Source organism: Coregonus clupeaformis, chromosome 17, assembly GCF_020615455.1.
Source record: "Coregonus clupeaformis isolate EN_2021a chromosome 17, ASM2061545v1, whole genome shotgun sequence".
Classification (NCBI taxonomy): Eukaryota; Metazoa; Chordata; class Actinopteri; order Salmoniformes; family Salmonidae; genus Coregonus; species Coregonus clupeaformis.
Genome location: NC_059208.1, coordinates 28,928,136 through 28,953,735, shown reverse-complemented (window position 1 = coordinate 28,953,735; position 25,600 = coordinate 28,928,136). Strand labels below are relative to the sequence as shown.

The window sequence follows — 25,600 nt, the reverse complement described above, 5'->3', positions numbered from 1 at the left end:
GACCAGTATCCCTTCTTTCTTTTCTCTCCAAAACTATTGAGCGTGCCTTTTTTAGCCAACTCTCTTGCTATCTCTCTCAGAATGACCTTCTTGATCCAAACCAGTCAGGTTTCAAGACTGGTCATTCAACTGAGACTGCTCTTCTCTGTGTCACGGAGGCTCTCCGCACTGCTAAAGCTAACTCTCTCTCCTCTGCTCTCATCCTTCTAGACCTATCTGCTGCCTTTGATACTGTGAACCATCAGATCCTCCTCTCCACCCTCTCCGAGTTGGGCATCTCCGGCGCGGCTCACTCTTGGATTGCATCCTACCTCACAGGTCGCTCCTACCAGGTGGCGTAGCGAGAATCTGTCTCCGCACCACGTGCTCTCACCACTGGTGTCCCCCAGGGCTCAGTTCTAGGCCCTCTCCTATTCTCTCTATACACCAAGTCACTTGGCTCTGTCATATCCTCACATGGTCTCTCCTATCATTGCTACGCAGACGACACACAATTAATCTTCTCCTTTCCCCCTTCTGATAACCAGGTGGCGAATCGCATCTCTGCATGTCTGGCAGACATATCAGTGTGGATGACGGATCACCACCTCAAGCTGAACCTCGGCAAGACGGAGCTGCTCTTCCTCCCAGGGAAGGACTGCCCGCTCCATGATCTCGCCATCACGGTTGACAACTCTGTTGTGTCCTCCTCCCAGAGTGCAAAGAACCTTGGCGTGACCCTGGACAACACCCTGTCGTTCTCCGCTAACATCAAAGCGGTGACCCGATCCTGTAGGTTCATGCTCTACAACATTCGCAGAGTACGACCGTACCTTACACAGGAAGCGGCACAGGTCCTAATCCAGGCACTTGTCATCTCCTGTCTGGATTACTGCAACTCGCTGTTGGCTGGGCTCCCTGCCTGTGCCATTAAACCCGTACAACTCATCCAGAACGCTGCAGCCCGTCTGGTGTTCAACCTTCCCAAGTTCTCTCACGTCACCCCGCTCCTCCGCACACTCCACTAGCTTCCAGTTGAAGCCTGCATCTGCTACAAGACCATGGTGCTTGCCTACGGAGCTGTGAGGGGAACGGCACCTCCGTACTTTCAGGCTCTGATCAGTCCCTACACCCAAACGAGGGCATTGCGTTCATCCACCTCTGGCCTGCTGGCCCCTCTACCTCTGCGGAAGCACAGTTCCCGCTCAGCCCAGTCAAAACTGTTCGCTGCTCTGGCACCCCAATGGTGGAACAAGCTCCCTCACGACGCCAGGACAGCGGAGTCACCTTCCGGAGACACTTGAAACCCCACCTCTTTAAGGAATACATGGGATAGGATAAAAGTAATCCTTCTACCCTCCCCCTACCCCCCCTCCCCCCCAAAAAAACTCCCTCCAAGCCCCTTTATACAGACTAGTTCTGCATCATGGGTTGTGGTGTCCAGACCAGATGACAGCCTTGTGTCGTAGCTAGCAGCCAGGATGCCTTTGGATTACATTAGCCAAGATAATGGTAATGGTGATGGCATGGTGGTGGAGCAGGTCCAAGTCGACACAGTCAGAGATTATGACCTCCTCTTTCTGTTCAGTTACGTTGTCCTGCCCTTTGGACAGGCTCAGTCTACAGCTATCGCTCCCCCAGAGGGACAAACAAGTCACACCACACCAAATCCTCACAGCACGGTGAGATAAATAAAACATAACAAAAAAACACATCTACGACGATAAACAAAACCTTTGCCCTCATCATGTCTGCAGCAATTAATTGAAAATGTTTAGAAAATAGTTTCTTAGTCATTCATCATATGACCACCCACTTTGTTCTCAGCTAGGTGACCTAATTTGCCACTAGAGGATGAAATGAAAGGACCAATTATCTACAGGACTCTCTGAAAGGAGAGGAGAGCAGTGGAGGACCAACAGTATCAAGTGTCAGGATGAAAGACTCCCAACACCCAAGGAGAACATGAAGACTGACCAGACCAAGCCATGTTCCAAACTAAATGACATAGGTCATGTTCAGTAGGACATACTATAGCAAAACGTTTTGAAATGGAAAACTAAAATAAGTGTTTCTTATTGGATAAGTTCAGGTAGTCGTTCCCCTGCTTCCCTCTGTTTAGAAAATGTTTATCCCTACTGGAAAGTGACACAACCATATTAGCCTCATGATAACTGAGCTAATCCCATTCTGATGAGCATGTTCATAATCAACTGGTTGTAAACATGACTGGTACAAGGGCAGCAACCCCAGACAAATACATTAAAATATCAGCAATAAATAGCTATTTGAGAATGTCCTGATTCAGCACCGACTGACTCCATAAATAGGCCATTGTTTAGTGAAGAAAGAAAAGAGCCTCACTAGCCATGCAACCATCAGGGATGAGAATATCATTCCACAAGGTAGCTACTTACAGAGTCCTGCGGAGAGAATCTGCATGGCCATGTCTCTTCCCTTCTCACACCATTCAGCTCATAAACAAGCCAGGTAGCAGCAGAGAGGAACGGCTCTGACTGGAATTGCTTTGGCTCCATGGACCAGGGCATCAATCAGGAAGGATGGTGCTTGCTATCTGCTGTGTTCTGCCCAGTGCTCTGTATGAGCATGTCAACAGGCCCCTGTGCTAAGAGCTTTGGAATAGAACCAGCCAAGCCCCATCCAACTCCCCTTACATTAGTCAGTGCATCACTACCATCTCCACCCTACCCCATCTCTGGACCATGAGAGCTCTCTCTGCCGTCCTATTGGTTGGTGAGGGGGAGGAGGGCCCTTCCAGAGGCTGATGATGTGAGTGTGATGGACTAGAACCTCTCTCACACATGCATCAGTGCTCTCTAGCAACAGAACTGGCAGTGCTCTCTCTGAGGTTGTGTCCCGTCCCTAGTCCGTCCTCTGAGGTGTGTGTGTGTGTGTGTGTGCATGCATGTGTGTGTGTGTGTGAGGGGGGGTGCGTCTCCCCCCTGAGGGCACTGCCTGCCGTCAGGCTGTGTTTCATCATTCTCTAGGCAGGCTAGGCTGAGTGCTGCTGCCTGTGAACTGACTGACTCTGGGAGGGACATTGGGGCCATGGACACAGCAGCAGAGGCCTGGACAGGTGGCTTAAATACCCCAGAAATGACCGCCAGACATTGTGTGTCCCAAATGGCATGCTATTCCCTTTATAGTGCATTACTTTTGATCTCTCTCTCTCTCTCTCTCTCTCTCTCTCTCTCTCTCTCTCTCTCTCTCTCTCTCTCTCTCTCTCTCTCTCTCTCTCTCTCTCTCTCTCTCTCTCTCTCTCTCTCTCTCTCTCTCTCTCTCTCTCTCTCTCTCTCTCTCTCTCTCTCTCTCTCTCTCTCTCTCTCTCTCTCTCTCTCTCTCTCTCTCTCTCTCTCTCTCTCTCTCTCTCTCTCTCTCTCTCTCTCTCTCTCTCTCTCTCTCTCTCTCTCTCTCTCTCTCTCTCTCTCTCTCTCTCTCTCTCTCTCTCTCTCTCTCTCTCTCTCTCTCTCTCTCTCTCTCTCTCTCTCTCTCTCTCTCTCTCTCTCTCTCTCTCTTACAAAGTACTGTGAAAGGTGTGTTATGTTGTAACAACTGCAAGCCAGTACATTAACTTCAGCTAGATCCAGCTTTCCTGGAACAATGTTCCTTTTGCCAACGCACCACAATAACTCATCTACAGTAATCCATTCATACTAACCACATTGCACTAAAGATTCAAATCCACAGGTAACAATATAATCCAGAGGAAGTGGTAACCTATGTAACATGGATGTGTTTTGGGTAAACTAATAATACACAGGTTGAGGTTGCTGTGGCTGGAACGAGGTGTGATGATGAGTTGCCTTTCCTGACACCCAGGGTTAGCCTGGTGAAACCAGACTGAAACAGTGGATAATGCAGTGTTCAGTCTGGTTGAACCAGGCTAACACAGAGAAAGTTAGAAAATGAGCAGAGGCTCAGCGGCAGGGTGGATCACTACCATGCTGCCTCTCTGTCTGATCTGGGACCAGTCAGTGTTTGTCTTCATCAATTCATCAACAGACCAGGACTACTGTCTCAATCAGTGATAATGGACGTTTGAACCACAGCAAGGCCTGTGCGGTCTCTGTCTGAAAAGACTGTCGGTTTCTTGCAAGTAATTTGATTACTTACATTGGGGAGAACAAGTATTTGATACACTGCCGATTTTGCAGGTTTTCCTACTTACAAAGCATGTAGAGGTCTGTCATTTTTATCATAGGTACACTACAACTGTGAGAGATGGAATCTTAAACAAAAATCCAGAAAATCACATTGTATGATTTTTAAGTAATTAATTTGCATTTTATTGCATGACATAAGTATTTGATACATCAGAAAAGCAGAACTTAATATTTGGTACAGAAACCTTTGTTTGCAATTACAGAGATCATACGTTTCCTGTAGGTCTTGACCAGGTCTGCACACACTGCAGCAGGGATTTTGGCCCACTCCTCCATACAGACCTTCTCCAGATCCTTCAGGTTTCGGGGCTGTCGCTGGGCAATACGGACTTTCAGCTCCCTCCAAAGATTTTCTATTGGGTTCAGGTCTGGAGACTGGCTAGGCCACTCCAGGACCTTGAGATGCTTCTTACGGAGCCACTCCTTAGTTGCCCTGGCTGTGTGTTTTGGGTCATTGTCATGCTGGAAGACCCAGCCATGACCCATCTTCAATGCTCTTACTGAGGGAAGGAGGTTGTTGGCCAAGATCTCGCGATACATGGCCCCATCCATCCTCCCCCTCAATACGGTGCAGTCGTCCTGTCCCCTTTGCAGAAAAGCATCCCCAAAGAATGATGTTTCCACCTCCATGCTTCACGGTTGGGATGGTGTTCTTGGGGTTGTCCTCATTCTTCTTCTTCCTCCAAACACGGCGAGTGGAGTTTAGACCAAAAGCTCTATTTTTGTCTCATCAGACCACATGACCTTCTCCCATTCCTCCTCTGGATCATCCAGATGGTCATTGGCAAACTTCAGACGGGCCTGGACATGCGCTGGCTTGAGCAGGGGGGACCTTGCGTGCGCTGCAGGATTTTAATCCATGACGGCGTAGTGTGTTACTAATGGTTTTCTTTGAGACTGTGGTCCCAGCTCTCTTCAGGTCATTGACCAGGTCCTGCCGTGTAGTTCTGCGCTGATCCCTCACCTTCCTCATGATCATTGATGCCCCACGAGGTGAGATCTTGCATGGAGCCCCAGACCGAGGGTGATTGACCGTCATCTTGAACTTCTTCCATTTTCTAATAATTGCGCCAACAGTTGTTGCCTTCTCACCAAGCTGCTTGCCTATTGTCCTGTAGCCCATCCCAGCCTTGTGCAGGTCTACAATTTTATCCCTGATGTCCTTACACAGCTCTCTGGTCTTGGCCATTGTGGAGAGGTTGGAGTCTGATTGAGTGTGTGGACAGGTGTCTTTTATACAGGTAACGAGTTCAAACAGGTGCAGTTAATACAGGTAATGAGTGGAGAACAGGAGGGCTTCTTAAAGAAAAAGTAACAGGTCTGTGAGAGACGGAATTCTTACTGGTTGGTAGGTGATCAAATACTTATGTCATGCAATAAAATGCAAATTAATTACTTAGAAATCATACAATGTGATTTTCTGGATTTTTGTTTTAGATTCCGTCTCTCACAGTTGAAGTGTATCTATTATAAAAATGACAGACCTCTACATGCTTTGTAAGTAGGAAAACCTGCAAAATCGGCAGTGTATCAAATACTTGTGTCACGGATTCTGCCGAGGCTGCTCCTCCTCCTAGTTCGGGCAGGCTTCGGCGTTCGTCGTCCCCGGAGTACTAGCTGCCACCGTTGAATGTTTCTATGTTTGATTGCTTTTGTCTGTCTATTACACCTGTGTCCGTTTGTGTCTGATTACGTGTTCTATAAGTTGCCTGTGTTGTATTGGTTAGGTTGTGTGTTGTTTTTCGCCTGTCCGTAGTGCTGCGTGTTTTTTCTCTGTTTTGTTGTTTTATTGTTTTACGCATAGTTGCGTAATTGCTCGCCTCTGTTTTGTTTTGAGGCCGTTCATTGTATCTTTGCCTTGTGGTTTCACAAGTAAACTTTGTTGGACTAAGCTTCGGTGTCCTGCGCCTGACTCCCACACCACATACACCTCAGCCTTGACAACTTGTTCTCCCCACTGTATATATTATTGGCATATTAAAGGCTCAGTGCAGTCAAAAACTTGATTTTCGTGTGTTTTATATATATTTCCACACTACGAGGTTGGAATAATAGTGTGAAATGTAAAAAGATATAATAATACAATTTTATTGTAAGAGCTGTTTGAAAAGACCGCCTGAAATTTCAGGCGGGGTGGAGTTTTGGCATGTCTGGTGACATCACCAGGCGGTCAATTAGTTAATAGAATGCTGCGTCGAGGCTGCCTATTTCTTTATGACGTTAGGCGATGCCTAATGCTGTCCGTAATATGGATGTGAGCTTTCTAAATCCATTAGCTCCATGAGAAGGTAGTAAATGATTGTGCTTTCACTGTCAGTTTTGATTTGCAGTTTCGCTGCTCTAGCTGTAGCTAAATGCTGGAAAGAGACTCTGCTAGCTGGCGCTGACTGGGTCTTTCTCAATATTTGCCACATGGGCTTTTATTCACATTCTAATTCTGCAGATTAAACTCAGAACTATCCTTCGTCCTGTTCGAACCACACAGTGTGCTTCGTCCTCCCATTGGATCTCTCTGTCTGAATAATAATAACCATGGACAGGGCTGGGCCTGCGGTTAGGGTTGGCTCAAACAGTCTGACAGATCCTGATTCCTGCCGGCCTCCCATGCTTTGGTCTGTTTCAACCAGAGAAGGAAGTGGTTTCTGGAGCTCATTTGATATTCTATTATACTCTGCTCCACAGAGAGAGAGAGGCCAGGGTAGGGAGGAACTAAGGGAGGGGAGGGGTGGGGAGTTGGGGGGAGGTGGAGACACTTCAGCTTTCATTACTGCTCCTGAATTACCTCCATGTCCCTGGCGTATGAAGACACACAGAGGCAATTAACATTTTACATTTTAGTCATTTAGCAGACGCTCTTATCCAGAGCGACTTACAGTTAGTGAGTGCATACATTTTTCATACTGATCCCCCGTGGGAATCGAACCCACAACCCTGGCGTTGCAAGCACCATGCTCTACCAACTGAGCTACAGGAGTGAGAAGGGAGAGATTCAAGCAAGCAACTGCTCACAGGCAGCAGCCTGGAAGCAGAAGAGGAGGCGAGGAGGGGGAGAGAGGAGGAGAGTGGAGGCCTGTTTACTTAACAATTAGCATTAGAACTGGTTGTAATGGATTAAAGACCACTGTTAGGTGGGCTGTGGTACTGGGTCCGTTGTATTGTGCTGAAGGCAGAAGAGACAAGGGACAGGGGCGACAGGCAGACGGGGGGGACAGGGGGGTAGGGTCGAGGCATCATACAGGTTGTCACAGCCCCCTACTGTTAGGGGCCAGGGGGTGTGGGGGCGTAGGGAATGGCAGAGTGGGGCCAGTTGCACCCCTGTGGTGTATGACATAGAGACAGCTGGGCTGGGTCATGTAGTCAGAGGAGTAAGGGAGAGTAAAGGTGAGAGCAGTGCGTAGCCTCTAACAGGATCATCATGAGGTGCTGGGCTTATAATGGTACAGCTTGGAGTCTCATCTTTGCACTAGTAATGGAAATGCTTTTCTGTTCAGAATAGTTGTACTCTATCATTGAAAATGCTGTTGTGAGCTCACATGCTATGCCCAGGCAGGACCTCAGCTGTGTTGTCATAGACATATGGGGCACATGACCACCAGGCCTGCAGGCGGAGGGTGGAACTAAGTCAATTACTGTGTAACACTACAGTGGGGAAAAAAGTATTTAGTCAGCCACCAATTGTGCAGGTTCTCCCACTTAAAAAGATGAGAGAGGCCTGTAATTTTCATCATAGGTACACTATGACAGACAAAATGAGAAAAAAAAAATCCAGAAAATCACATTGTAGGATTTCTAATGAATTTATTTGCAAATTATGGTGGAAAATAAGTATTTGGTCAATAACAAAAGTTTCTCAATACTTTGTTACATACCCTTTGTTGGCAATGACACAGGTCAAACGTTTTCTGTAAGTCTTCACAAGGTTTTCACACACTGTTGCTGGTATTTTGGCCCATTCCTCCATGCAGATCTCCTCTAGAGCAGTGATGTTTTGGGGCTGTCGCTGGGCAACACGGACTTTCAACTCCCTCCAAAGATTTTCTATGGGGTTGAGATCTGGAGACTGGCTAGGCCACTCCAGGACCTTGAAATGCTTCTTACGAAGCCACTCCTTCGTTGCCCGGGCGGTGTGTTTGGGATCATTGTCATGCTGAAAGACCCAGCCACGTTTCATCTTCAATGCCCTTGCTGATGGAAGGAGGTTTTCACTCAAAATCTCACGATACATGGCCCCATTCATTCTTTCCTTTACACGGATCAGTCATCCTGGTCCCTTTGCAGAAAAACAGCCCCAAAGCATGATGTTTCCACCCCCATGCTTCACAGTAGGTATGGTGTTCTTTGGATGCAACTCAGCATTCTTTGTCCTCCAAACACGACGAGTAGATTTTTTACCAAAAAGTTATATTTTGGTTTCATCTGACCATATGACATTCTTCCAATCCTCTTCTGGATCATCCAAATGCACTCTAGCAAACTTCAGACGGGCCTGGACATGTACTGGCTTAAGCAGGGGGACACGTCTGGCACTGCAGAATTTGAGTCCCTGGCAGCGTAGTGTGTTACTGATGGTAGGCTTTGTTACTTTGGTCCCAGCTCTCTGCAGGTCATTCACTAGGTCCTCCCGTGTGGTTCTGGGATTTTTGCTCACCGTTCTTGTGATCATTTTGACCCCACGGGGTGAGATCTTGCGTGGAGCCCCAGATCGTGGGAGATTATCAGTGGTCTTGTATGTCTTCCATTTCCTAATAATTGCTCCCACAGTTGATTTCTTCAAACCAAGCTGCTTACCTATTGCAGATTCAGTCTTCCCAGCCTGGTGCAGGTCTACAATTTTGTTTCTGGTGTCCTTTGACAGCTCTTTGGTCTTGGCCATAGTGGAGTTTGGAGTGTGACTGTTTGAGGTTGTGGACAGGTGTCTTTTATAATGATAACAAGTTCAAACAGGTGCCATTAATACAGGTAACGAGTGGAGGACAGAGGAGCCTCTTAATGAAGTTGTTACAGGTCTGTGAGAGCCAGAAATCTTGCTTGTTTGTAGGTGACCAAATACTTATTTTCCACCATAATTTGCAAATAAATTCATTAAAAATCCTACAATGTGATTTTCTGGAGAAAAACAAATCTCAATTTGCCTGTCATAGTTGACGTGTACCTATGATGAAAATTACAGGCCTCTCTCATCTTTTTAAGTGGGAGAACTTGCACAATTGGTGGCTGACTAAATACTTTTTTTCCCCACTGTACTTCCCTCTTCCCTCCCCCACCACCACATCACTCTACCACTGTCTGTAGCATGCAGCCCTCCCTGGAGAATGAACACTGCTGACAGCTAGGGCCTATCAGGGATATATGGAGAATTATATAGGACAATATACAGTATAGTTTGATATATACAGTTGAAGTCGATCCTGTAGGTTCATGCTCTACAACATTCGCAGAGTACGACCCTGCCTTACACAGGAAGCGGCACAGGTCCTAATCCAGGCACTTGTCATCTCCCGCCTGGATTACTGCAACTCGCTGTTGGCTGGGCTCCCTGCCTGTGCCATTAAACCCCTACAACTCATCCAGAACGCCGCAGCCCGTCTGGTGTTCAACCTTCCCAAGTTCTCTCACGTCACCCCGCTCCTCCGCACACTCCACTGGCTTCCAGTTGAAGCTTGCATCTGCTACAAGACAATGGTGCTTGCCTACGTAGCTGTGAGGGGAACGGCACCTCCGTACCTTCAGGCTCTGATCAGTCCCTACACCCAAACGAGGGCATTGCGTTCATCCACCTCTGGCCTGCTGGCCCCCCTACCTCTGCGGAAGCACAGTTCCCGCTCAGCCCAGTCAAAACTGTTCGCTGCTCTGGCACCTCAATGGTGGAACAAGCTCCCTCACGACGCCAGGACAGCGGAGTCACTCACCACCTTCCGGAGACACTTGAAACCCCACCTCTTTAAGGAATACCTGGGATAGGATAAAGTAATCCTTCTACACCCCCTTAACCCACCCCCCCAAAAAAAAACACACAAAAAAACAATTGTAAAGTGGTTGTCCCACTGGCTATCATAAGGTGAATGCACCAATTTGTAAGTCGCTCTGGATAAGAGCGTCTGCTAAATGACGAAAATGTAAATGTAAATGTGAAGTCGGAAGTTTACATACACCTTAGCCAAATACATTTAAACTCAGTTTTTCACAATTCCTGACATTTAATCAGAGTAAAAATTCCCTCTCTTAGGTCAGTTAGGATCACCACTTTTTTTTAAGAATGTGAAATGTCAGAATAATAGTAGAGATAATTATTTATTTCAGCTTTTATTTATTTCACCACATTCCCAGTGGGTCAGAAGTTTACATAAACTCAATTAGTATTTGGTAGCATTGCCTTTAAATTGTTTAACTTGGGTCAAACGTTTCGGGTAGCCTTCCACAAGCTTCCCACAATAACATGGGTGAATTTTGGCCCATTCCTCCTGACAGAGCTGGTGTAACTGAGTCAGGTTTGTAGGCCTCCTTGCTCGCACACAATTTTTCAGTTCTGCCCACACATTTTCTATAGGATTGAGGTCAGGGCTTTGTGATGGCCACTCCAATACCTTGACTTTGTTGTCCTTAAGCCATTTTGCCACAACTTTGGAAGTATGCTTGGGGTCATTGTCCATTTGGAAGACCCATTTGCGACCAAGCTTTAACTTCCTGACTGATGTCTTGAGATGTTGCTTCAATATATCCACATAATTTTCCTTCCTCATGATGCCATCAGTCCCTCCTGCAGTAAAGCACCCCCACAGCATGATGCTGCCACCCCCGTGCTTCACGGTTGGGATGGTGTTCTTCGGCTTGCAAGCAACCCCCTTTTTCCTCCAAACATAACGATGGTCATTATGGCCAAACAGTTCTATTTTAGTTTTTTTGACATTTCTCCAAAAAGTATGATCTTTGTCCCCATGTGCAGTTGCAAACCGTAGTCTGGCTTTTTTATGGCGGTTTTGGAGCAGTGGCTTCTTCCTTGCTGAGCGGCCTTTCAGGTTATGTCGATATAGGACTTGTTTTACTGTGGATATAGATACTTTTGTACCTGTTTCCTCCAGCATCTTCACAAGGTCCTTTGCTGTTGTTCTGGGATTGATTTGCACTTTTTGCACCAAAGTACGTTCATCTCTAGGAGACAGAACGCGTCTCCTTCCTGAGTGGTATGACGGCTGCGTGGTCCCATGGTGTTTATACTTGCGTACTATTGTTTGTACAGATGAACGTGGTATCTTCAGGCATTTGGAAATTGCTCCCAAGGATGAACCAGACTTGTGGAGGTCTACAATTTTTCTTCTGAGGTCTTGGCTCATTTCTTTTGATTTTCCCATGATGTCAAGCAAAGAGGCACTGGGTTTGAAGGTAGGCCTTGAAATACATCCACAGGTACACCTCCAATTGACTCAAATTATGTCAATTAGCCTATCAGAAGCTTCTAAAGTCATGACATCATTTTCTGGAATTTTCCAAGCTGTTTAAAGGCACAGTCAACTTAGTGTATGTAAACTTCTGACCCACTGGAATTGTGATACAGTGAATTATAAGTGAAATAATCTATCTGTAAACAATTGTTGGAAAAATTACTTGTGTCATGCACAAAGTAGATGTCCTAACCGACTTGCCAAAACTATAGTTTGTTAACAAGAAATGTGTGGAGTGGTTGAAAAACGAGTTTTAATGACTCCAACCTAAGTGTATGTAAACTTCCGACTTCAACTGTATAATTATTATACAGTACAATATTGCACTGGTCATGTTAATGTCACGACACTTGTAGCTCAAGAGACATTGCCAAGGTACCTATTGGGATGGGATGATAATCTGCTAAGGGTCTTCTTGTCACGAACGTTGAGAGACGGGTCGGACCAAGGTGCAGAGTGAAAAGCGTACCTGTTTATTATATAGAATAAACATACAAAAACAACAAAACCACGTGACGTGACGTGACGTGACGTGACGTGACGTGACGTGACGTGACGTGACGTGACGTGAAAGTCCTATGGGCTATACAACCACCAGCCTACACGGAACAAGATCCCACAAACAAGGACTGCAACCAGGCTACTTAAGTATGATCCCCAATCAGAGACAACGAGCGACAGCTGCCTCTGATTGGGAATCATACCCGGCCAAACATAGAAGTATAACAACTAGAATCTAAACATAGATATACAACAACCTAGAACTAAACATGCACACCCTGACCAAACTAACTAGAGTTCTATAGGTCAGGGCGTGACACTTCTATTGTGCTATTTATCAATAGGAGTCATAATAACCTTTGGTGATTTGTTCTGCATTTAAAGACTCTTCTGGATTAGCATTATAATGTAATATAGCATTAAAATCTGTTATTTGTAGATGCTATTTTCCATATTACAAAAGCTTTTCATTTTCTAAATTACATATACTGTATATTATGGGCAAGCTTAAGCAAAAGATATATGCGGCTTTTGCATCATGTTTTGCTGAGTGCGATGATATTGACAAACTGTCGTCCAGGACGTTTAGCGGGATGCAAACAGAGAACCAAGCTGTACTGCTGCTGTATAAAATCAGACATTTATGTAAATAGGGTTCTCCATCTGCTGTACATCGCTCCCTGCCGTGTAACAGTGAACAGTGAACACACTCTGGACTCATTCTGTGTGTAAACAGGAGACTTAACGGTCCTCAAAGGGATTGCTCTCAGAATAAAGATGGCAGCCAGAGACGTGTCTCTGTTCTTACTTTAGGGAATCCTAAAGTCCTGCTGCGCCATCTGAGATGTATTTGGCTTTATGTACGTTTAATGATAATAGACCATGGGCGAATGAATCACAGAGTAAATGTCAATTGTTGCTATTCACTTCTTACTGTACGATCGTATTCATCTCAGTAATACAGTCTGAGTGAGTGTGTGAGCGAGAGCGAGCGAGCGTGCCTCTCCTCTCCTCCTGCTTTCAACAGACATGAAAGGAGTGCTCTCATGTTTTAATGCATGGCCTATCCTAGCCCTCCCAGCCCAGTCCTCCCATCCCAGCTCTCCCATCACAGCCCTCCCATCCCAGCCCTGTCACCATAGCAGGTCTGATCTCTACTGACAGCACAGGCAGAGGATTGGCAGCAGCCAAAGACAGGCCCTCCAATGGAGAGCAGAACCTTTTGTGTGCCTCTCTCCCACAGGAACACAGAACAGAGCAGAACTGCTACCGGCACACACTGTCACGCCCTGGCTCTGGGGACTCTAATATGTTGAGCCAGGGTGTGTATAGTCTATGTGTGTTCTAGGTTTCACTTTCTGGTTTTGTAATTCTATGTTGGCCAGGGTGGCTCCCAATCAGAGACGGCTGTAGCTCGTTGTCTCTGATTGGGAGTCATACTTAGGTAGCCGTTTGGCACTCATTCATTGTGGTTTCTTGTTCGTATTTGGTTTGTGTATTACCATTGACTGTCACGTCATCGTTTTGTTGTTTTGATCGTGTGATCATTCAATAAATAAATATGTTCGCCTTCAACGCTGCGCCTTGGTCCTCATCTCTAACCAACGATCGTGACAGAAGAAACCACCAAGACTTGACCAAGCAGCGTGTCCAAGTCAGTGGTGCGCTTCGTCAGCCCGGCTCGGCCCGTGCCTGCTCCCCGCACCAAGTCAGTGGTGCGCTTCGACAGCCCGGCTCGGCCCGCTCCTGCTCCCCACACCAAGCCAGTGGTGTGCGTCGTCAGTCCGGCACGGCCCGTGCCTGTTCCACCGGTGGCTGGTCCGGCACCGGTCAGATGCTTCACGCCGGAGCTAGAGCAATCCGCTCCACCAGTGTGCAGTCCAGCTCCGGCCAGCGGGGCCAGACCGGACCAGGGGTACTTTGGGGGGTTGGAGAGGGAGCGGGGATCAGGCCCGGAGCCGGATCCGCCGCCTAAGCGGAGTGCCCACCCGGTCCCTCCCCTGTGGTATTTGGTGGGCGCGGTCGGAGTCCGCGCCTTTAGGGGGGGGTACTGTCACGCCCTGGCTCTGGGGACTCTAATATGTTGAGCCAGGGTGTGTATAGTCTATGTGTGTTCTAGGTTTCACTTTCTGGTTTTGTAATTCTATGTTGGCCAGGGTGGCTCCCAATCAGAGACGGCTGTAGCTCGTTGTCTCTGATTGGGAGTCATACTTAGGTAGCCGTTTGGCACTCATTCATTGTGGTTTCTTGTTCGTATTTGGTTTGTGTATTACCATTGACTGTCACGTCATCGTTTTGTTGTTTTGATCGTGTGATCATTCAATAAATAAATATGTTCGCCTTCAACGCTGCGCCTTGGTCCTCATCTCTAACCAACGATCGTGACAGAAGAAACCACCAAGACTTGACCAAGCAGCGTGTCCAGGAGCCATCGCCAGGGAGATCTCTAGCAGATCTCCTTCGCCTCCTCGACTGGGTCAAGCCGAGTGAGGAAGAGAAGGGCTTGACATTGAGGCAGAAGGGCGAAAGGCTGGCGAGGGACATGGAGACCTGGTCCACGGGCAGGAGAGACGCCCAGAAATTTTTTAGGGGGGGGGCTAACGCCGTGGACGACGGGCCAGCAGGAGACCGCGGCAGAGCGGCCCAGCGGATTGGCAGAGGAGGCCGCCAGGTTACGGGGGCCACTGGTCGAAGAGGGGTGGAAGGTGTAGAGGCACGGCGAGAGGTACTGGGGTGTGTTACCAGTCCGGTCCGGCCCATTCCAGATCCCTGCGTAGGACCAGTGGTGTGTGTCCCCAGTACGGTCCGGCCTGTTCCTGCTCCCCGCACCAAGTCAGTGGTGCGCTTCGTCAGCCCGGCTCGGCCCGTTCCTGCTCCCCGCACCAAGTCAGTGGTGCGCTCGTCAGCCCGGCTCGGCCCGTTCCTGCTCCCCGCACCAAGTCAGTGGTGCGCTCGTCAGCCCGGCTCGGCCCGTTCCTGCTCCCCGCACCAAGTCAGTGGTGCGCTTCGTCAGCCCGGCTCGGCCCGTTCCTGCTCCCCGCACCAAGTCAGTGGTGCGCTTCGTCAGCCCGGCTCGGCCCGTGCCTGCTCCCCGCACCAAGTCAGTGGTGCGCTTCGACAGCCCGGCTCGGCCCGCTCCTGCTCCCCACACCAAGCCAGTGGTGTGCGTCGTCAGTCCGGCACGGCCGTGCCTGTTCCACCGGTGGCTGGTCCGGCACCGGTCAGATGCTTCACGCCGGAGCTAGAGCAATCCGCTCCACCAGTGTGCAGTCCAGCTCCGGCCAGCGGGGCCAGACCGGACCAGGGGTACTTTGGGGGGTTGGAGAGGAGCGGGGATCAGGCCCGAGCCGGATCCGCCGCCTAAGCGGAGTGCCCACCCGGTCCCTCCCCTGTGGTATTTGGTGGGCGCGGTCGGAGTCCGCGCCTTTAGGGGGGGGTACTGTCACGCCCTGGCTCTGGGGACTCTAATATGTTGAGCCAGGGTGTGTATAGTCTATGTGTGTTCTAGGTTTCACTTTCTGGTTTTGTAATTCTATGTTGGCCAGGGTGGCTCCCAATCAGAGACGGCTGTAGCTCGTTGTCTCTGATTGGGAGTCATACTTAGGTAGCCGTTTGGCACTCATTCATTGTGGTTTCTTGTTCGTATTTGGTTTGTGTATTACCATTGACTGTCACGTCATCGTTTTGTTGTTTTGATCGTGTGATCATTCAATAAATAAATATGTTCGCCTTCAACGCTGCGCCTTGGTCCTCATCTCTAACCAACGATCGTGACACACACACTCCTACTGATCCTGATCAACAGCAAGCTCCAATTAAGGGAGAGACAGTTCTGTGTTCTGCTGGGAGATTATAGTAAGGTGTAGCCTATACACTTCAATCAGACACAATCTTACACTTTCTGTTCTGCTACGATCTTCCAGAAAAAATGCATTGCTATCATTAAGAAAGACAGGCAAAGAATGGTCATAATGCTTGCCTGAATTAAGACATACTGATGTACTGTATTAGACTGATACAAGCATATCAATATGCAAAGATAATTTTAATTTGTTCAAAAGAACATGACACCTAGTGCACATGGTAGATATTTTGCCACCAGCAGAAGGTAAGCAGAAATAATCATGACATAACATAGCCTACTTCTTCTACCTACGTAGCATTCAAAATATCCAAAAGGAATTTTCAGCAGATAGAAAAATGTTTGGTCAACTTTATTGAATAATTCACACATAAACCATTTTCCCCTTTAGCCAACACAGACCATCTTTAGTGAGAGCAGAGTCAGCAAATATCCTAATTGAAACTCATTATTAACCCTATATAATTAACCTGGCACCTGAAACACCTGCAAATTAATGTGCAGCCTCTAACAGGATCATCATAGTAGTTACAAATGTGTTAAATATTTCACTTCACCTAACAGAATATGGAAAACAGAATATGCCACCGATCAGTAACCAGTCAGTCAGAGCCTAGGTGTGAAGTTTGGACTGTGTGTGTTTTTAAATCTTAAACATAAAGAACATGGAGACCGTGATGGCATTCAGTTATCATGCAGGTGACAGACCTGTCAACCACGTGTGTGTGTGTGTGTGTGTGTGTGTGTGTGTGTGTGTGTGTGTGTGGGTGTGTGTCTGCGTGGCACCGTGCGTACGTGTCACCTTGTTGAGAAATAAGCAGGTCAGTGACCAGTTAGCCATGAAGAACGTCACGGGTGAAAACTCTATACTACATTAACCTTTTAACCTTCAAGACTCCATGTAGAACCTAATAGGAAATGACTATACACAAGAAAGCATCCATGATGAAAAGAAATACACTGCTAGGCTCTGATGGCACTGAGTCAGTGATGAGGACCTTCAGTTAAACCAGACCCTCTGTACTTAACTTTCACTCTCAATCAGCTGTGGCAACAGCAGCCATGTAATATAGTTGCTAGTAATATACTATATAGTAGCTATGTAGGTACAGTATACCAATGTACCCAAGCAGTGCTCTCTCTCTCTCTCTCTCTCTCTCTCTCTCTCTCTCTCTCTCTCTCTCTCTCTCTCTCTCTCTCTCTCTCTCTCTCTCTCTCTCTCTCTCTCTCTCTCTCTCTCTCTCTCTCTCTCTCTCTCTCTCTCTCTCTCTCTCTCTCTCTCTCTCTCTCTCTCTCTCTCCCCCTCTCTCTCTCTCTCCCTCTCTCCCTCCCTCCCTGATATGATAGGATCTGTTTCTTCCCCAAACCTCACCACAAACACGCATAAATAGATATCTGAGAGGGTATACCAAAGCAAGGTGTCATATTATACGCGTAGCACAGTTATACAATACATTCCACAGACAAAGAATTAAGTAAATAAATGACCTGCTTGTTGACTGGGTCCGTCCAGTTTGGGCTCACATTTTGAAAGAGGGAGAGAATCTAGAAAAATAAAGATAGAAAAGAATAGTCAGTGAATGAATGCAGTGGCCTGGCTCTGCCAATCTCTCCAACCTTGAGCCTGTGATTATTTCCTGCAGATGAGAGGACAAGGAAGAGCTGCTTTGATCCCAGTATCTGGCTAGTCAAAGACATGAAACAGCATGAGACGTGCTGTGTCACAAATGGCACCCTATTCCCTATACAGCATGAGTGCGTTATACAGGGAATAGGGTGCCATTTGGGACACAGCCAGAATTTGGGACACAGCCAGAATTGAACATGAAGCCACCAAATTACTTACAGCTGACAAACTGACACAGGAATGAATCATGATATAGAACCACTGAGTGGGAATCTGTATATCTTTCTACCGCCACCCGCCTGGAAAAAATGATATCTTTGAAGCAGAATGCTGGATAATTCACCTGGAGTCATTAAAGTTAAACACAGTCCGTCATCGTTTTCTCTGATTTTTACAGTAGCACATTACAGTGGGTTAAGTGAGACTTTCTCTTCATTCTGACTGACATTTCTACGTCTATGGCAGTACCGTGGTGTTGTGGGATGTTCGCAGTACAGCCCTGTTTTCTTTCTGGGTCATTTATCTATCAGTGGCATGGGACAGCTACAGCTAAGCTCTACTTTGCCTGCTTCTCAAAAGACAAACCAGCATATGCTGCTGCTAGGGATTAAATGGGCGGCGAACTGCAGTGGCTTGGGATTCGATGTTAACTGCATTGTGGATTCGATGTTAGGCTATATTAAGGTCACAATTAAAGCCAACACACCCTCTCTCGAAGACGTGACGGATAATTCACATGATGATGATCCAACAGAAGCCCCTCACCCACCCAAAAAACAACCTTGCCTTTCTTGAACTAACGCTTATTTATAATTAGCACTGACTTTGCTGATAGCTACTTTGAGGAAAATGTACTTACTATGACTGTGATAATGTGGTTGTCTCACCTAGCTATCTTAAGGTGAATGCACTAACTGTAAGTCACTCTGGATAAGAGCATCTGCTAATTGACTGAAATGTAAAAAATGTAATGTAAATATAGACTAGAGGGTCCTCTGCTGTGTAGTGAGACGAAGCCTTAGGTTTTGTAACTGGCATCCTACATTTTAGCTCTGGCATTTTATCACTGGCATCCTCCTCTTGCCTATTCACCTAGGGGCTTTATAACATGGAAATGGCTATGAGTTAGAGTCAATTAAATACGTCAAAGTATCTAGGGTATGGCATCTAAAAGCGGAGCAAAAAGATGTCTCTCATACAAACCAACTTGAATGGGATGAATGAGATAGATAATATTGTATTATGTGGATTTGAGTTTAGTTTGCTTGTTTTTATACAAATCTGAGCAGCGGCGAGTGATCTATTTAAACCAGGCGACCACTGGCAGAGTGCAGCACGAGGAGGAACTAAACATGTTAGTGTCTTCAAAGGGGCGAGGATGTTTTGCTCTGTGTGGAGTTCCTGTTTGACAGGCTGTGCACAGCTGTTCACTGGAGACAAGCACAGGGAGGGCACACAGCTGCAACCACACCACAGCAAACATCCCCTACCTCAGTCCCACTGTGGGCCATGCTGCTTTGATTCCCAAACTGAGCCCTGTGTGTGTGTGTGTGTGTGTGTGTGTGTGTGTGTGTGTGTGTGTGTGTGTGTGTGTGTGTGTGTGTGTGTGTGTGCCTCAACCTCATTAAAAAGAGGAAAGCCGTTGTTCTCAAAACATAACAAAGGCGTTTAACAGTATATGATTTTTCATATGCCGTCCTGTATGAACGACAAGAAGGATCAAATGTGTGCGCGCGCACGTGTGTCTTGAGTTTATTATTACCATCAGAGAGAAGAAGGGTGTTAATACATAAACTCAGAAACACATAAAACCCTGCTGCTCTGTTTGAAATAACAGCTAGTCTCTGAGAGGGAGACAGACAGGAAGGCAGGCCGGCAGACAGACACCTAGGAAGCCAGGGTTCTGAGATGAGATGCCCTGATTCCAGACGCCTCCTTAGTGCTGGGAAGGAGGGGGCTGCTGGGTGTGTGTGTCTGGTAGGGGGTGGGTGGCTGAGGTTGACTGATGGATAGGATGGATAGGAAATCCTCTCTTATCAGATGAGGGATTTCAAGGAGACACCCAGGCAGGCTCAGCCCACAGCCACCCTTCTTCTTCATGGCCCACAATACCTTCTTCTTTCCTTCCTTCCAGGTCCCCAGGCAACGTGGGTGGCAGGCTGAAGCTGCTCTGATTGATACCTCTATTTTCCTGACTGAATTAAGCCATCCCTTAGGCTAGTTATCGACTTCACTCTGCATTCTCAATTCCTACTTATTGACATTGACGGTTATCTGTATGCAAATCGGGACTATTTAAATGGGAAATTGATGTTTTTAAAGGGATAGTTCACCCAAATTAGAAAATGACATGTTGGTTTCCTTACCCTGTAAACGATGACTTTAAGCTCTGCAAGCTTTAGACTTAGTGTTTGATTTTATTTTATTAGGATCTCTTTTAATCCTCATTTGGACTAATCTTCCAAGAGTCCTTAAACATTAAAATACAATTTACAAAACAATCACATTTAACAATACAATCACATTGTTACAAACAACAGACATAATTCACTGCCATATATTGACCAGATAAATAATCTAACAGTCTGAAAAGATAGATTGGTTCCTTCATCTACCATAGTCATGCACAATTTCATTTTATATATTGAAAGGTTTCTGGTTTGCTCTGAATGTCTGTCTCTTACCAACTGAATACTGTTGTTAATGTGTTTGGCCGTTTTAAATGGTGTTCATTGTGAAATAAAATAAGCATATGTTTTTCAATTATCGTGTTGAATGATAACCACCCAAGAGCATTGTGCATGACTACAAGAGAATCATATCTCCACCATAAAACAATCCTTGCTGCTTTGTTCTGTGCAATCTGCAGCCTCCTAATCTCACTTGCTGATGAATTTCCCCAGATCACAGGACAGTAGTTCACCTGACTCCAAATTCATGCTTGGGTTGTTTGCTTAAGAATTTTTCACTGTAAATATTTTGCTGTCCTTCTGATCCTCCATGCAGTTTTAATGATTGTCTTTAGATTTCTTCCATAGAACTCACATAGGCCTACATTTCATGATATATACTACAGAACTGTGCACAGATTGCTGCTTTGAGTGAGATGTGGCCTGATCTAGTTCTGTGGGTCAGTGAAAAGCATAGTATCTCTAACTAATCTATATATAAATGCCATGAATCTCATAAAATACATTCAGCAGGCTTCTTTATAAACAGCTCTACAATAAATAAACAAATCCATAACAGTCAAGCAGAGGAGGGGGAAACCAAACCACCGAAAGTGAGTCTGGGCAAAACAGAACAGCTCCAGTCAAAAGCTCTTCTTTTTCCAATTATGAGGAGGATGGCATGATGGTGGCTGGGCTGAGGCTGTTTCATGGTGCAATGCCACTCTGTGCTGATTGCTTCTACTCCACTAGAAGCAACTGCCAATTCCTTTGCGATAGAATGCAAGAGGATTCTTTCTGACTGTAGAATATGATGATGGCCTACTCCACCCTGACCTTTACTACTCTATAATTTGCAGAAGTTTTTTTTTCGGTCCTACCTTTCGTACGCTCTCCCTCTCTCTCTCCCCCTCTCCCTCACTCATGATGTGAATTGATTCTGGAGCATCTGAGCCCTACTACATTACACCACTATTATGACACAGCTAAGAAGACTTTCGTTGGTTAAAGTGTGTTCCTCAGCAGCAGCCAGCAGACATTTTATTACATAACACTTAGGTTTCCACCTCGATAAGCATGATCACACTGGCTGATAACGCTGGATCACAGGCAGTACAACTATTTGGCTCACATTACAGGCCAGTCTAATTAGGCCTAGTAATAATCTTATAGCTTCTTTTTCATTCCTAAACGGACAAAGACATTTTGAATTTTCATGTCCAACAGTTGATGGTAAATAGATGATAACTGTGACCTTTCTATGGCATAATATCACCACTAGAAAGCAAGTAATGTTTAAATGGAATGGGGACATAAGAAATTAGTAAAGGGGCTTTTCCAAAGAACCAATCAAATGAAAGTACTTGGTAAACCTCATGCTGCTCTGAGCTGGATAGACTAACAATCATGTACACAGAAAATATCCTGACTTATACCGTTGCCAATGTAACGGCCGTCCTCTCACAAGAACAACCCCACTGTGTAATATGGTAAATGGGCAAAGCAAGGCAGCTATGTGGTGGCAAATGGCGCCTGACTATGATATTTGATACAGGACAAAAATAGAAGGTACTTTGACATAGTAAACACTAGATCTTTGTTGGAACCATAGGTCTCATTAAACCACTGGTGGTATGATGGATGACTAGTATCTTATGACCTTGTAAATCAGAACTCAGTGGTGCCTGATTCAGCTACAGCGTACTCATTTGTAAGCATGGCATGATGCTGTGTCATAAAAGTTAGATATACATTTTTTGTCTTGTTCTTAAAAAGCAAGAACAATAAGTCTAATTCAATTACACAATTCATTCAGTCTGCTATCCTTAAAAAGCCACTGAAAATGACCTCCTGATTTGGGTCATTGAAAGCTAATGGGCAATGCCACAGTACGCTATGAATAGCCAGCGAGCAGCTCTGCATTACAACAGCTTACTGTACAGTGGGGGACAGGATGATCCCTGTAAGAGTCAACTCACATCAAACAAGCCAAGACAGCCTTATGCCTTCCCAAAGCACTGTATACTACACTCGGTGCCAATGTAATAACTACGTAAATGGTAAATACATAGTATTACTATACACTGAGTGTATAAAACATTTGGAACACCTCCCTAATATTGAGTTGCACCCTCAGAACAGCCTCAATTCTTCGGGGCATGGATTCTACAAGGTATTGAAAGCATTCCCACACGGATGCTGGCCCATGTTGACTACAACTCTTCCCACAGTTGTGTCAAATTGGCTGGACGTCCTTTGGGTGGTGGACCATTCTTGATACACATGGGAAACTGTTGAGCGCCTGGCACCTACTACCATACCCCGTTCAAAGGCGCTTCAATATTTTGTCTTTCCCATTCACCATCTGAATGGCACACATACCCAATCTATGTCTCAATTGTCTCAAGGCTTAAAAATCCTTCTTCAACCTGTCTCCTCCCCTTCATCTTCACTGATTGAAGTGGATTTAACAAGTGACATCAATAAGGGATCATAGCTTTCACCTGGATTCACCTGGTCAGTCTATGTCAGTCTATAAGCAGGTGTTCCTAATATGTTGTACACTCAGTGTAAAGTGAATATAAGCTTACAGTGCAATAGTTTGAATTCCTTGGGACATAGACATAAAGCTTTGTGTGGGCTGAAATCATAGGCATGTTACTGAGCTGCTGTAATGAGTCTCATTGTCATGTGGACTATAAGTTATGACAACCTCACTGATTAACTCAAAAGAGGATGACTCAGTATAAAATGTGGGATCTATACAATGTATGTGGGAATGACATAATAACGTCCATCTGTCTACCTCATCACAAAATAATGAAGAGGAATAATAGATGACTATGACTAGCACAACATCTCCATGACTATCACATCTCTATGACTACCACAACAACTCCATACAGAAATATGTCTCCATAAACTGAAAAGCATACTGTTTTGATAGTTGACTTCCCTAAATCATCGAGCTTTGACTTCTGTTATACATATCATCTTCCAACACAGACTGTCTAGTATATCATCGAGTTAGATACACTTAAAAGGGTGGATCCTAAAATTAGCCCAGTCTCTTCTTAAATGACATATAACAACTTCAGACAGGCTACCTAGTGTAGCCATAAGTGTCCAAAAAGGCACCCTATTCCTACCCTGGTCAAAAGTAGTGCACTATATAGGGAATAGGGTGCCATTTGGGACACATCCGAAGTCCTACTCAAGACTCCTCAGTGACTAACTAGGGCATCACAGTGGGTGCACCCAGAGCTCCCCAAACTAAATAAATGTGTTTCAATGCAACAAGAAAGAGCAACTTTGTGCCAAGATTTCAATGCTCAACAAGACAGCAGCAATTAGGAAGCCTGCTGGAGAGGTTACAGAAAGTGGGATGGCCTCTTCTATCCTTTCACTGTGGCTTCAGGATGAATGATGTTGTAGGATACTGACAGGCCAAACAACATATCCATGGTTGCATCCCAAATGGCACCCTATTATTGTGAATATATTCCCTATTCCCTATATAGTACCTCAAAGGCATAGGGCTCTGGTCAAAAGTAGTGCACTATATGGAATAGGATGCCTTTTGGGACTCAGCCAACACATTGCTCCTAGCGTATGCTTGGACACAGTTATGGGTCATGTTGTTGCGCTGTGTTTCACTGGCCTCTCTTAGACAGTCATGACAAGCTGTCCCAGTTTTAGCACCTACACAATATGTGTGAAATTGTAATGTCTAAATGCATCACCATGCAAAACACCTACTAACTTGAACACTGCACTGCACAAAATACTACCTATAATTACCCGATATAGCAAGCTAAACTGAGTCCTTTCAGTTAACAATAACAGTAACAGGTGAAATGGGCTACTCAAACCTCAAAGCATCTAGACAGAGACCATTTACAGGCAAATGCTGTTCATGCACATCATTCAAGTTCATGTTGTTATTGTTAACTCCCAGGACATGGTCTATAGCAGCTATAGCAGAAAACACTGGCCACATACCAACCTTAGACTGCAACAATAGAATACAATCCATTATAGCATTCCAAGCTGTCTTAAAGAGACACTGAGAGAAAATATGTGTGGTAACTATGAGAGAAAGGAACATAGGCCGATTCATATATTTCTACCTTGTTAGAGATGACCATCAGCCTATAGTTCGAGGTCCCTTGATTCCATGAATGTTGGAACATTCCTTCGCCAAACACATTTCCTAACATTGTCTTTAGACAGCTCTTTCTCAACTTCCATTACCTCCAGACTCCAGTGACCTAAAAGCTCCAGTAAATACTATGTAACATGCATACACTAAAGAATAGAATAGAATGTATTATATAAATCACTAGGCTATATCACTCATCTTTCCAAAAGACTCAGACCCTTCTTCACTTCAGCTTGACCCTGTCTGTCCCACTCAAACTTCTGTCTGTGTGTCATCAATGGAGATGGTGGGGAACAAACTTCTTGACCAAGAGGCACCAGACCAGGTGCTACAGAACAGCTGAGTGCAAATGAACAGCTGCTCTGACTGTGGATCATCTGAGGTGGTCTCATCATGGTCCAAGGACATTCCCAAGAATTACATTATTACCCCAATTAATGTGGGGGGAAATGATGGCAGTATGTTATGTGGAAGCACTTCTGTGATTTAATTGGTTTAGTCTACTAGGGAAAAAAACAACAACATTATGTTAGGTCATTAAATTGAGTAGAGAGAAAAATAATTAGAATGTATACCAGAGATAAACTCAATGGTATTAGATATGTTAAAATAACACAATAATCTGAACATCTTGTAAGGATTAATTTTATACGGATTCGTGTATTGCCCTGATGGACTAATGTGTATCTAAATAAACTAAACCGCAATAGAAAAAAGTGATAGTCTATTCTTGGTTATTCCATAACATATTGTATGAGAGTAAACAGGAAGATGTGATGTTTCCGTAGGCTACGTATGCCTGGCCTAAAACTCAGTTATGTTCCAGATAGGTTGTGCAGCCTCTTCACCTGGGCGGCATCATAGGCTACAGTTTATTTACATGATAGCCTATCACAATCAATAGGAAGTGGTTCTGACTAACAAGCAGCTCACTGCAAAAGGTTCGTTGGCCACGACGCAGTGTACAGAATAATTGAAAGATGTAGTCTACACACATCTCGGGGATAGGGATACATAGATTACATTTCATTTCTAGATAATAAACCATCCACGACACGTTTTTTTTTTAACATTGAAGTGGGCGTAATTTACTATAATCTGAGGTTCGCTCTGTTATCATATTGGAATAAAAACAGAGAGGATGACAGGGAGCCTGTTTAGGAGAATAATAATCGTA

At 45.5% G+C, this 25,600-nt stretch overlaps 1 protein-coding gene across 2 annotated transcripts in view; it reads right to left on the bottom strand.

Annotated features, from left to right (window-relative positions):
• Positions 1–25,600, bottom strand: part of LOC121586239 (triple functional domain protein-like) — a 141,094-nt gene that overhangs the window by 115,150 nt on the left and 344 nt on the right. For both annotated transcript variants that reach the window (XM_045226273.1, XM_045226274.1), the window contains exon 2: positions 17,454–17,510. In XM_045226273.1, coding sequence (XP_045082208.1) covers positions 17,454–17,510 — 57 coding nt within the window. The remainder of the gene's footprint in view (positions 1–17,453; positions 17,511–25,600) is intronic.